The sequence below is a fragment of the Aethalodelphis obliquidens genome, unplaced genomic scaffold, assembly GCF_003676395.1.
Source record: "Aethalodelphis obliquidens isolate GAN/ISIS:26980383/991018 unplaced genomic scaffold, ASM367639v1 scaffold6, whole genome shotgun sequence".
Taxonomy (NCBI): Eukaryota; Metazoa; Chordata; class Mammalia; order Artiodactyla; family Delphinidae; genus Aethalodelphis; species Aethalodelphis obliquidens.
This window is the reverse complement of record NW_020837950.1, coordinates 31,388,914-31,400,695: the sequence shown is the minus strand read 5'-3', so window position 1 is coordinate 31,400,695 and position 11,782 is coordinate 31,388,914. Positions and strand designations below refer to the sequence as shown.

At 44.4% G+C, this 11,782-nt stretch overlaps 1 protein-coding gene across 1 annotated transcript in view; it reads right to left on the bottom strand.

Annotated features, from left to right (window-relative positions):
- Positions 1–2,914: 2,914 nt before the first annotated feature.
- The window catches only part of FAM184B (family with sequence similarity 184 member B), a 131,330-nt gene continuing 122,462 nt past the window's right edge, over positions 2,915–11,782 (bottom strand). The window contains exons 9-10 of the mRNA XM_027104037.1: positions 7,635–7,764; positions 2,915–6,831 (exon numbers count right to left, since the gene is read on the bottom strand). Coding sequence (XP_026959838.1) covers positions 6,601–6,831; positions 7,635–7,764 — 361 coding nt within the window. The 3' untranslated portion in view covers positions 2,915–6,600. The remainder of the gene's footprint in view (positions 6,832–7,634; positions 7,765–11,782) is intronic.

The following is an 11,782-nucleotide window of genomic DNA, read 5'->3' as shown; positions in this document are numbered from 1 at the left end:
CCAGAACTGTCAGATAATAAATTTGTGCTGTGTTCGGCCACCAAGTTTGTGGTAATTTTGCTACAGCAGCAGTAAGAAACTAATAGTTTCTCTTTTTTTGGCAACAGAGAGTTCCAGTATCACATACCACTCTTCAGGTGAGGAAACTGAGGCTGGGAGGGATGAATTAACTTTCCCAAGGTCACACAGAAAAGATGCAGGATTAGGAGGAAAGAAGCTCGGAAAGGTGAAGCGCCATGACTGAAGACAGGTAGTGGCGGGGGCAGGGGTGTGACCCATGGGCGGCGGCATCCAGGGCCCAAGCCCTACCCGCTCCCTCATGCAGCCCCTGGGAACAATGAGAAATAGGACTGCGGCAAATGCATGAGGCTCCCATTAGGGGTGAGCAGGCAAGGCAGCTACCTGAAGACCGCAGCGTCTTTGCTTTGCTGCTCCCCAGCAAATGGGGAAAAACGGTCTTACTCCTCTCGTGGGAAACTCAGTCATCCCCTGTTGAGTTTAATAAGACAGAAAAGTCTTGCACTTTTCAAACTCTCCGATACTCTCCTCCTCTTGCACTTGCTGCAAGGCTCAGAGAACTCCAACTGGTGACCTTTTTATCCCTCGGGGAATGTGAATGGAGAGATTGAAGCAAAGGTTTGTAAAAGATGGAGCCAAACTCTCTCACTCTGACCCGGCATCTTCAGGTCAGCCCTGCCTGCCTTCCGGCTCAGAAGCCCTTGGCAGTGAAGACCATGCAGGGTTTAGCCGCCAGATTTTCTATCAAGTCAGACCCTCATCCCTGGCAAATTGCTCTAGCCTCTTGTTTGCCTTGCTCTTGTTGTGGCTGGTTTGGGGCCTCCTAAGCGGCCTGACTTCACCCCCAACTCTCCATGTTCCATCCTATATAAAGTCTCCTTCCCCTGTGCTCCCAAAATTCCATGCGCGGCCATCTCATGGCTCCAATTTACTGAATTACAGCAACCTGTTTGAGTGGCTGCCTTTCTCCTTAGAGGTGAGCTCTTTATGGGCAGACTGTGTTAATCATCTTCATATATCCTGACCTCAGCACGATGGTAGCCCAAGGTAAATGCTCAACAGAGCATGAGTAAGAAGAGTGGATCTTCTTAAAATTGAGCTCTTCTATGGACTGAATGTTTGTGTCCCCCCACCCCCAAAATTCATATGTTGAAACCTATTCCCCAATGTGATGGAATTAGGAGGTGGGGCCTCTGGGAGGTGCTTAGGTCGTGATGGTGGAGCCCTCGTGAATGGGATTAGTGCCCTTATACAAGAGACCTCAGAGAGAGCTCCCTTCCTCTTCTGCCATGTAAGGTTATAGTGAGAAGATGGCCATCTATGAGCCAGGAAGCAGGCTCTCAACACACCCCATATCTGTCCGAGTCTGAGACTTGGACTTCCAGCCTCCAGAACTGTGGGAAGTAAATTTCTGTTGTTTATAAGCCACTCAGCCTATGTTATTCTGTTAGAGCAGCCTGAACAGACTAAGACAAGCTCTTATTCAGTCATGTACTGTTCTAAGCACTTTACGTGGATTATCTCTTTTGACGCTCTCAGTGGTCCTATGTGGTACATACTATTAGCCATCATTTTATGAATGAGGAACCTGAGGCACAAGGAAGCCTAAGCTCTCTTTCCTCTTAAGTGGCAGACCCAGGATTTGAACCCAGGCATCCCACTCTTAATCACTATCCTGTGTTAGGAATGACCAGATGTCTGCCATCTCCAACGAGAACTGCAACCTGTCTCTTTTGTCTCATTCTGGAACCATCCCATGAAGACTGAAGCCAGCAATAAAGACCCCGTGAATCTGGTTCCAGGGTGACCAGGGACTGGGGCTTAGAACCGCAGGGTCCCCCCAATGGGCAGAGCACCCTCCCCCTCTCCCACCACCAGATCTTCCTTCCTCCAATCAGTTGGAGGCCCTGGGACACCTCCCTTGCAGGTGGGCCAGCCCTCTGTGCTTCCTCTGCCTCCTGCAGGGGATTGAGGCCTAAAGCCTGGAGGGGTAAAGCTCAGGCCAACCCAAAGGCTGGCATGACCCAGCAGCAAATAACCTGGGAATCTCGGCAGCCTGAGCCCTTATAGATTGCAAGCCAACCTGGAAAAAGATTTAAGAGAATAAAGGAAGAAAAGGAACTCACAAATTTTATAAATTTATTTATTTATTTATTTTTGGCTGCATTGGGTCTCCATTGCTGCGCGTGGGGCTTTCTCTAGTTGTGGCGAGCGGGGGCTACTCTTCATTGCCGTGCGCGGACTTCTCACTGTGGTGGCTTCTCTTGTTGCGGAGCATGGGCTCTAGGCACGCGGGCTTCAGTAGTTGTGGCTCACAGGCTCAGTAGTTGTGGCACATGGGCTTAGTTGCTCCGCAGTATGTGGGAACTTCTTGGACCAGGGCTTGAACCCGTGTCCCCTGCACTGGCAGGCGGATTCTTAACCCCTGTGCTACCAGGGAAGTCCCAGAACTCACAAATTTTGAACACCTACTAAGTGCCAAGCAGTCCACATTGCATGATCTCATTTCTTTTTTCTTTTCTTTTTTTAAAAAGCCTATTTTATATATTTATTGGGGCAATACATGCACATAGTATAAAGAATCAAATAATATTTTCAAAAAAGGAAAACCAGCACTTCTTAGCCCTCTTTCTTCCTCCTTCTGCATCCTGCCCACTGGAGGCAGCCACTGGCAACTCCTGTAGTTCTTTCTTCTGATATTTACCGCCATTAACAAGATAGTACCTTCCTACTGCTCTTTTTTTTTTTTTTTTTTTTGCGGTATGCAGGCCTCTCACTGTTGTGGCCTCTCCCGTTGCGGACGTGCAGGCTGAGCAGCCATGGCTCACGGGCCCAGCCGCTCCGCGGCATGTGGGATCCTCCCGGACCGGAGCACGAACCCACGTCCCCTGCATTGGCAGGCGGACTCTCAACCACTGCGCCACCAGGGAAGCCCCGCTCTATCTTGATTATTTTAGAAATTATGAATTGTCTTCCCATTATGGTGGATGAGGATTTTGGTCTCATACATTCTTCCCCTTCCATTCCTTATATACAGTTATCTTGCTTTTTTAAATACAGTAAAATATATTCAGTATTTATCCTTCTTGTGAGTAAGTACCATTTACTGCTGAGCTAAATGAACTATAATTATTAAAATCTACCTTATACATAGTTTTGTTTTTCCTTGCATTAATAACTACTGCATTTTTAATTTGCTTAGTTTTCTTTGGATATTTGGCTAAGTCTTCCTACAACCTCTAAAAGCTTTGTAAAATACTTTCACTACAATCTTTCACATGGCCAAATCGGTCAGAGAAACCATCAGGTCTATTTTTCCTCGGAGGCGTCTCTTCTAGAGCCCTCAATCATCATGCTCCAGTCTAGACTGAGTCGTTCCCTCAGCCAGTGGCATAGCTGGGCTCCTAAAACCTTCCTTCTCCTGTGTTGGATTCTCTGTAGCCTAGATCCCTTTTCTTTCCTCTTTCTTGATTTGCTTCCTTGTTTTGGTGGGATATTCTTCAAGGAACTTTCTAAGGAAAAGTGTACGGAAGATGTATGGGTCCAACAGGAGACAGAAACCACACAGTAATTTAAACAAGGGAAACTGAACCTAAAGAACTATTAAGCTCTGATAGGAGAGTAACTGTAGAGATGCAAAGAGAACTCTGAAGGGTATCCTGAGGCTGAGGGAGAGCATTCAAGAAAGGGAAAGCTTGGAAGGGAGAGCCCTTCCCCAGCCTGGGATCCAGACCTTGTTGGAGAAGGTGTGGTGGCAGCTCACGGATGGAGATCACCAGGTTGCCCAGGCCAGAGGCAAGCAGGAGTAACCCTCCACAGCGCTGGTGAGCCACAGATGGGCAGGTGCCCAGAGGGAACGGGGGCACCAATGCAGGCATGAGGGCCAGAGGGAACAGTGTTTGCCTTGGGAGCGTTGCAAGAAACAAACTTCTGAGGTGCAGGCAACAGCAGCCAACAGGCAGGAGCCCAGAAAGAGTCAGGGTGTGCAGGTGTGAGGATGGAGTCTGTGGTGTCCACATCGGGAGGCCACAGGATGGTAGTCACTGGGCCTGGACCAGGGCTACGAGATCACCGTGAAGTCACTGGGGGAGTATCACCTGATGTCCTCACACACCCAGAACTCTGTTCAACTGTGCAACAGAAGCCAGAAACAGAGGAAAAATGCAACTGCCAGAACCAGGAAGAGAAGCCTCCTTCTTCCTGCAAGGTGCCTCCAGCGCCTTCTACTGACAAAGCTTAACACTGTGCTCTCTGTAAAGGAGGAGAAATGCTTAAAGAATCCAGATCATTATCGCAAGCAGGCATCAAGAGCTGAGAGGCATAAACTGATAACAGAAGGTAAATGTCCTAATATTTCATTTGTCTGATATATTTTTATTCAATTTTCACTCTTGCTAATGGTTTTAACTGAATTTCTCAAAATTGCTTCATGATCTTCTTGCTTCCCTGTTGCTGTTGAGATGTCTGATGACATGTGGATTCAAGTACTTTGAGGCTGGTACCAGTTTTCCTCGTTGGGAGCTTTTAGAATTTCTTCTGTTTCCTTGGTGTTCTGAAGTTTCAAGACAAGCCTGGGTCGGGTCTTTTTCATTTCCTTATAGGAATTTCATTCTGTTATTTCTTTGAAAATCTCCTCCCCTCCATGATCTCTTTCTGGAACTCCTATTTGCTAGATATCAGCCTCCTGGATTGTGTTTCTACTCTTCTGGTTCCTTCTCTCCCATCATCCATTTCTTTGTCTTTCTACTTTGCTGTCTGGAAGGTTTCTTCATTTTCTATATTTCAACTCATTTACTGATTTTTAAGTTTTCTGCTATCCTGTTTTTTATTTTAAAAGAACTCTTTCTTGCTCTAATTGCCCCCTCCTTTGCAAATAACATGTTGTCCTTGTTTCATGGATGCAAATCTAATCTCTTAATTCTGAGGACATCAATCCTCATTGAATTTTTTTTTTCTGTTCCCCGCATTAGCCATTTCCTCTGAGTTCATTCTTTTCCTCTTAATAATCTTGGATTCCCACTCTCCCATTAGAGACTTCCTCGAAAGTTTAGTAATCTTCTGCTGTCTCTTCATATTTAAGAGTGGGCACTGAAGGATAATCAGAAACTCCATCTGTACCTGGGGTGGTGCAGCAGGGGGGCATCTGTTGGATGGTGAGTTCCTCTGGGGATCTCGGTTCTAGCTGCTTGTTTTCTGGAGCTGAGCAGAGAAAGCATTGCTGGGGGTGTGACAGAGGTGACTGTAGTCCACCGAATGGTTCAGTACACAGATTTTCACCTAAACTTAGTCTCAGATGCAAGCCTCATCCCAGCCTCTGTGACTGGTACTTCCTAATTCAGAGTCTCTCTGGCTTAGTTTACCCAGGGATCGCTGCCCCCACCCCAATCTCTTGTCCTTAAATAAGACAGAGGTAATTGGCTGCCTGTGCTGGGTAAGCTGGGAATCTGGGCTTCTAGGTGAGTCATACCCTCCACCTCACTCTTGCCTTCTGTTTCAACTGGTGCCTCCAATTCCTGGCTTCTCTGAGTTCCACTGTCAGCTTGATTCTCGTCCTTCTCTGTCTTCAGGCACTTTGGTTTGAGCCTCTCTGCTCTGCACGGTCATATACTATGTCTCCATTTGTTTCCTGTCCTCATATATTGTGGTTCAAGGGTACAGATGTCTCCCAGCTTCATCTGAACAGAATATGCTTCTGCTGTGTGTCTTTACTGGTTTTTTAGAGCATTTCCAATAGGAAAGAATTCAGAAGTCTTTATTTTGACACCTTAAAACCAGAACTCCCACGTTTTTTCATTTAATCATCTTGACATCTCAAACAAGTGGGTCTCAATATCCCCAATTTATAGAAGGAGAAATTAAACTTGAGGCTTTAATTCAATGAGACCCTTGAGTAGCTAGTTACTATGAGCTAGGAGAGGATTCGGTAATGGACAGGTGGAGATGGTTCCTGGCTTCAAGGGGCTTCCAGTTTGGTGAATTTGATCATATAAAGAGGGAATTAGCGTGTGAAGCCAGCCCGCTGTGTGAAGCCCGTAGTGACAGTGTGCTATCTGTAACAGAAGAGTAGGAGCCCATCTCCTGAGACAGCAGGGAGGGAAGGCCTTCTGAGAAAGCAGAAGGTAGAGGTGACAGGTGAAAGGGGCCTGAACCTCCCTGCTGATTACACATCGCCGAGGTCATCATTGTTTTCCAAGCCCTTCGGAAGGTCTATTTCTGCTGAGCTGGTCTTTCTCAACTCTGGGCTGCCCTCCTCTTTTCAGCTGCCAGGCTGAGCCTGACTCCTTAGCACACATCATGCATAACATTGCCCAAGTCATGAAAGAAAGTTGTTCTTACAATATCAAGATCATGGGCAGATGGGGAAAAGCAGTACCAGAAGCTCAAGGGACCTGAGTCTGAATCCTTGTCTTGCCACTTACTAGCTGTGTGACCCTGAGCAAGTTACTGAACCTCTCTGAGCCTCTTTCCTCATCCAGAAAGAGAATATGATAATAATGACCTCGTAAGATGATTGTGGGGACTGGAGATAATGTACATAAGGCACCTCATAAATCGCCGAGCAGGTGCTTGCACAGCAAGTGCTCAGTAGTAGTTAGTGGACGTCATCGTTAGCACCCTTACCTTGACTTCCTGGTTTTTGGCCTTCTCGAGCATGCGGAGCGCTCGCTGGTGGGCGGCCTCGAGCTGAGCTTTCGCCACCTGATTCTGCTGGATGCTCTCCTGGAGCTCGCGGTCGGAGAGCTGCTTGAGTGCCCGCAGGTCCTCCCTGTAGTTGCTGGTGCACTGCTCCAGAGCCTGCTGCATCTGCGAGACCTGCCCGCCAGAGCATCCGACCTCAGGCTGTGCCCCTCACCCCGCCTGGGATTTTCTTTAAATATAAAAGCTTTCTGAACGTCTCTGCAGCCCAGCTGAGCCTCCTCTATCCAAGGGAACTCTGAGCGGGGTAGAAGCTGCAAGCGTAAAGAATCCGGGGACAGCCAGCTCTCCTGGGGGCTCCTCAGCTAGAGCCATGGATGCCAGGGAACAGGGAAGAAGGGCTGGAACGTATGCCCCCCAAGAGAAATCACGAGACCAGAAAACCCTCCAAAGGTCTACACAGCAGCCTCCCTTGCGTGCCCCCCCGTGCCCAAATCTCACTTTCTTACAGAAGCTTTCCCTGACAACCCTATTTGGCATTATACGCACCCTCTCATCACCAGACAGCCTCCAAATCTCCTTCCTCCTGCTGCTTTTTCTTTTTCCTGAAGCCCTTAACGTGTTCTAATATACTATGTGCTTTGCTTATTTCCTATGTCTAGTATTTTTTGTCTGTATCCACCTCCTCTGCTAAAATACAAGCTCTGTAATGCAGGACTTTTGTCTGGTTTGTTCACTGACGATATCCAAGCACCTAGAAGAGTTCCTGGCTCCTAGCAGGCGCTCATGAGCCATAGCAGGTGTTGAATGAATAAATAAACAGAACCAAGAATCCCACCTCGCCCTGGACCTGGAATACCCTCCCCAGCTTGAACAAGAATCAGGCCCTGCATGCATTTCCAAGGTTGTCTGCAAGACTAAGGAAGAGGTAGGGTCTCACTCAGGATGAGGGTGCATCCCCACCACGGCTGTCCTTCTACCTGGGCTTGCAATTTGGCCTTCTGGCTCTGCCACTCCTCCTGCAGACGCTGGATTTCCGGTGCCTTCTCCTTCGGCAAAGAGCCCAGCAGAGGCTGCAGGTCACCTCCCTCCTTGAGGGGCACTTTGATCCTTTGAAGATATGGAGGCCAAAATCACAAAAGATCCCAGGCTGGAAATGACATGGTCACCCTGATAGCATCTCAGCCACTCGGCTGGGGGAAGGGAGCTCCGATGGCAGCTAGTTGAATGAGAGACATCTCACTTGGACTTTAAAAAGCCACTTGACTACAAATTCTCAGTGCTATTGCACTTGGGATACTGTCAAGATTCAGCTGGAATCACCCGGCATCTGTTTTAGTGGGTGCTTAATAAATGATGATTAATTGTCAGAATGACTGAGAGCTTAGAGTTACTTATATGGGGTCCCTGGGGGCTTCAAAAGAGGAGGTCTCTGTGGTCTAATTTCACAACTTTTCCTGCATATGGAAAGAAATAACAAAACAATGATGCTTTACTTGAATACAGTACTTTACACTTTTCAAAGCACACTCAAAACTTTTACTGGCTGTTCACAGCTATAGATAGGAGGATTATAAATAGGCCTTTTTGTGTGTGTAGCAAGAACAAGAAAACGCTGGTATAAAGGTCCAGTAGTTTCTGTATTCTAGAAGAGATGCTGACAAATATTTTTGGAGGAGACTTTCCTGTACTCAGTTCTGGGCTTTTAAACCAGCTGAGAAATTCAAATGTGATTGGTTGAGATTGTAAAGTTAAGTATTTATCCTGTTTAACAGTGCAAAAGGATGCCACATGGTGGGCATCTCTGCCAAGATTGCTGGGACTCAATGACGTTTTGCTTCCTCTGGCAAAGACATCAGGCCAGAGGACCAGAGGTTAGGGAGTTAGGGCCCTGGACTGCGAAGAAAGGCCATGATAAGGACTCTGGCTTGGCAGAGGTGAAAAGGCCCAGCAACATGGACAGAGGGGACCCTTGAAAAGAAGGGCAGGATGCTAAGGGCAGCATAGCAAAGTGGTTAAGAGCATGGACACTAGAGCCAGATTGCCCAGGTTCAAATTCCAGCTCTACTACACTGGTTATGTGACCTTGGCTGAGCTCTTCAAATTGTCTGGGTTTCCTCTTCCATAACACGGGGTTAATAATAGTACCTTTCACACAGATTGTTATAAACCTTAATAGAGTAAATATCTTAAAAAATGCTTAACATTATGTCTGGCACATAGTTAATAATCACATAAAAAATTAATCAAACATTTAATAAATTGAGAAGTTTTCTTTCTCTGCATCCTAATTCTCTTAGGTTATTCTCAAACTTTTGGAAGCTATGCTAAACATAACCATATTTAAGGAACAATAAAGGGGAGATACCTTGGTCTGAGCCCTGGTTAGGAGAAGCCAGAGGTGATAGACAGTGAAGCAGTCTAGAGCAAGAATGATAAGTGACACTACCAGGCTGGATGTGTGGAACAGGTAAACTTTCCCTGGGGAGGGGACCAGACTTTCTCCCAGGGCTCAGTTATTACTTTAAAAAACGTTTTATTGAGGTAAAGTTTACATTATTGAAATTATGTGTACAGTTCAATGAGTTTTGACAAATACACACAACCATAAAAGCAACACCCCAATCAAAATATAGAACATTTTCATTACCCAAAAATTTCCCTGCACCCTCTTCCAGTCAATCCACCATCCACAGGCAGCCAAGGCTTTGATTTCCATCACCATAGATTAGTTTTGCCTGATCTTAAGCATCATACAAACAGAATCACCTGGTACTACATAATGTCTCTGGAATTCAACCACATTGTTGCAAATGTCAGTAGTTCATACTTTTGGCTGCTGAGTAGTATTTCATTACATGAATACACCATGATTTGTGTATCCATTTTCCTACTGATAAACAACATTTCAGCTGTTTTCACTTCTGGATTATTATGAATAAAGCTGTTAGAAACATCCCTGTACAAATATTTTTGTGGATATATGTTCCCATTTCTTTTGCTTAAATACCTAGAATTGGAATTGCTGGTAGGTATATGCTTAATTTTTTAGGAAACTATCAAATGGTTTTCCAAAGTGGTTGTACCATTTCACACTCCCAGGAGCAATGCATGAGATTTCCAATCACTCTACATCATTCCCAACATTTTGTGCTGTCAGTCTTTTAATTTTAGCCATTCTGGTAGGTGGGAAATGGTATTTCCTTTTGGTTTTAAGTTGCATTTCACTAATGACTAATGATGTTGAGTACATATTCATGTGCTTATGGGCCATTCATATATCTTTTTTATGGAAGTGTCTATTCAAACATTTTGTCCATTTAAAAAATATGCTTGTCTTTTTATTGTTGATTTATAGGTCTGTGGCTTGTCTATTCATTTTCTCACTGGCATTTTTTTAATGAGCATACATTTTAATTTTGATGAAGACCAATTTATCAATTGTTTTTGATGATTAGTATTTTCATGTCCTAAGAAATCATTTCCTACCCCAAATTTTCAAAGATATTTTCCTATGTATTATAGTTTTAACTTTATGTTGAGATCTAAGGAACATCTCAAATTAATTTTTACGCATGGGGTGAGGTAGAGGTTGAAGTTTATTTCTTCTCATATGTTTATCCAGTTCCAACACCATTCGTTGAAAAACTTTTCCTCTCCCTATTAAATTGCCTCAGCACCTTTAAGAAAAATTAATCTAACATCTTTGTGCAGGTCTACTTCCAGAACCTTCATTGTTTTTCATTGACCTATTTGTCTATCTATATACTGCTACCATATAGTCTTTATTACTCTTCATAATGTCTTAAAATCAGGAAAGCCTGAGTCCTCCAGCTATGTTCTTCAAGATTCTTCTTTTATCTAGGTCCTTTGCTTTTCCATATCAATATTCAGAACAGCTTATTTATTCCTACAAATAGGGCTATTGGGATTTTATATGGGATTGAACTGAGTCTATAGCTCAATTCAGAGTAAATTAAGATCTTAACAACATTGAATATTTCGATCATGATCATTCTGTCTATAAATAAATATACTTTTATTCTTCCTTTCTAATTTGTAGCTCTTTTTCTTGCTTTATAGGACTGGCTAGGACCTTCATGACAATGTTAAGTAGTGAAAGCAGAATTTTTGCCCTGTTTCAAATTTTAGGAGGAACGTGTTCAACATTTCACCATTATGCATGTTTACATAGTTTATCATAGATGATCTTTTTCAGGTTGAAGAAATTCTCTTCTATTCATGGACTGAAGAGTTTTTATCACGAAAGGATGTTAAATTTTGTCGAATGCTTTTGTATGTCTATTGATATGATTCTTTTTTTAAATAATTTAAAAAAAATATTTATTTATTTTTATTTTTGGCTGCCTTGGGTCTTTGTTGCTGTGCGTGGGCTTTTCTCTAGTTGCAGCGAGCAGGGCCTACTCTTCGTTGCAGTTCATGGGCTTCTCATTGGGTGGCTTCTCTTGTTGCAGAGCACGGGCTCTAGGCATGCGGGCTTCAGTAGTTGTGGCACTCGGGCTCAGCAGTTGTGGCTCACGGGCTCTAGAGCACAGGCTCAGTAGTTGTGGCACAAGGACTTAGTTGCTCCGTAGCATGTGGGATCTTCCTGGACCAGGACTCGAACCTGTGTCCCCTGCACTGGGAGGTGGATTCTTAACCACTGCGCCACCAGGGAAGTCCCGATGTGATTCTTTTTTCCCTTTATTTTTTAATGTGATGAATTACATGATTACCATTCAAATGTTAAACCAACCACGCATTCCTGGTGGAACCACGCTTCTTGAGTATGTAAATTGATGTCCCACACCAGTTTGGGGGAATTTTCAGTCATTATTTTTCCAAATATTTTTTCCTCCTCCATTTTCTTTCCCTTTTTTCTCTTGGGCTCCAAATACATGCATATTAGACCATTTCACATTGTCCCATGAGTCAGGAAGAATCTCTTCATTTTTAAAAAATCTTTTTTTCCCCTAATTCTCTGAACAAGACAGTTTCTACTGATCTGTCTTCAAGCCACTAACTTTTCTTTCATGGTTTTAATTTGCTGTTAAGCCCATCCAATGAGGTTTTCATTATGGCTATTGTACTTTACAGTTTTAGAATTTCCGTTAGTTTCAAGGTTTTC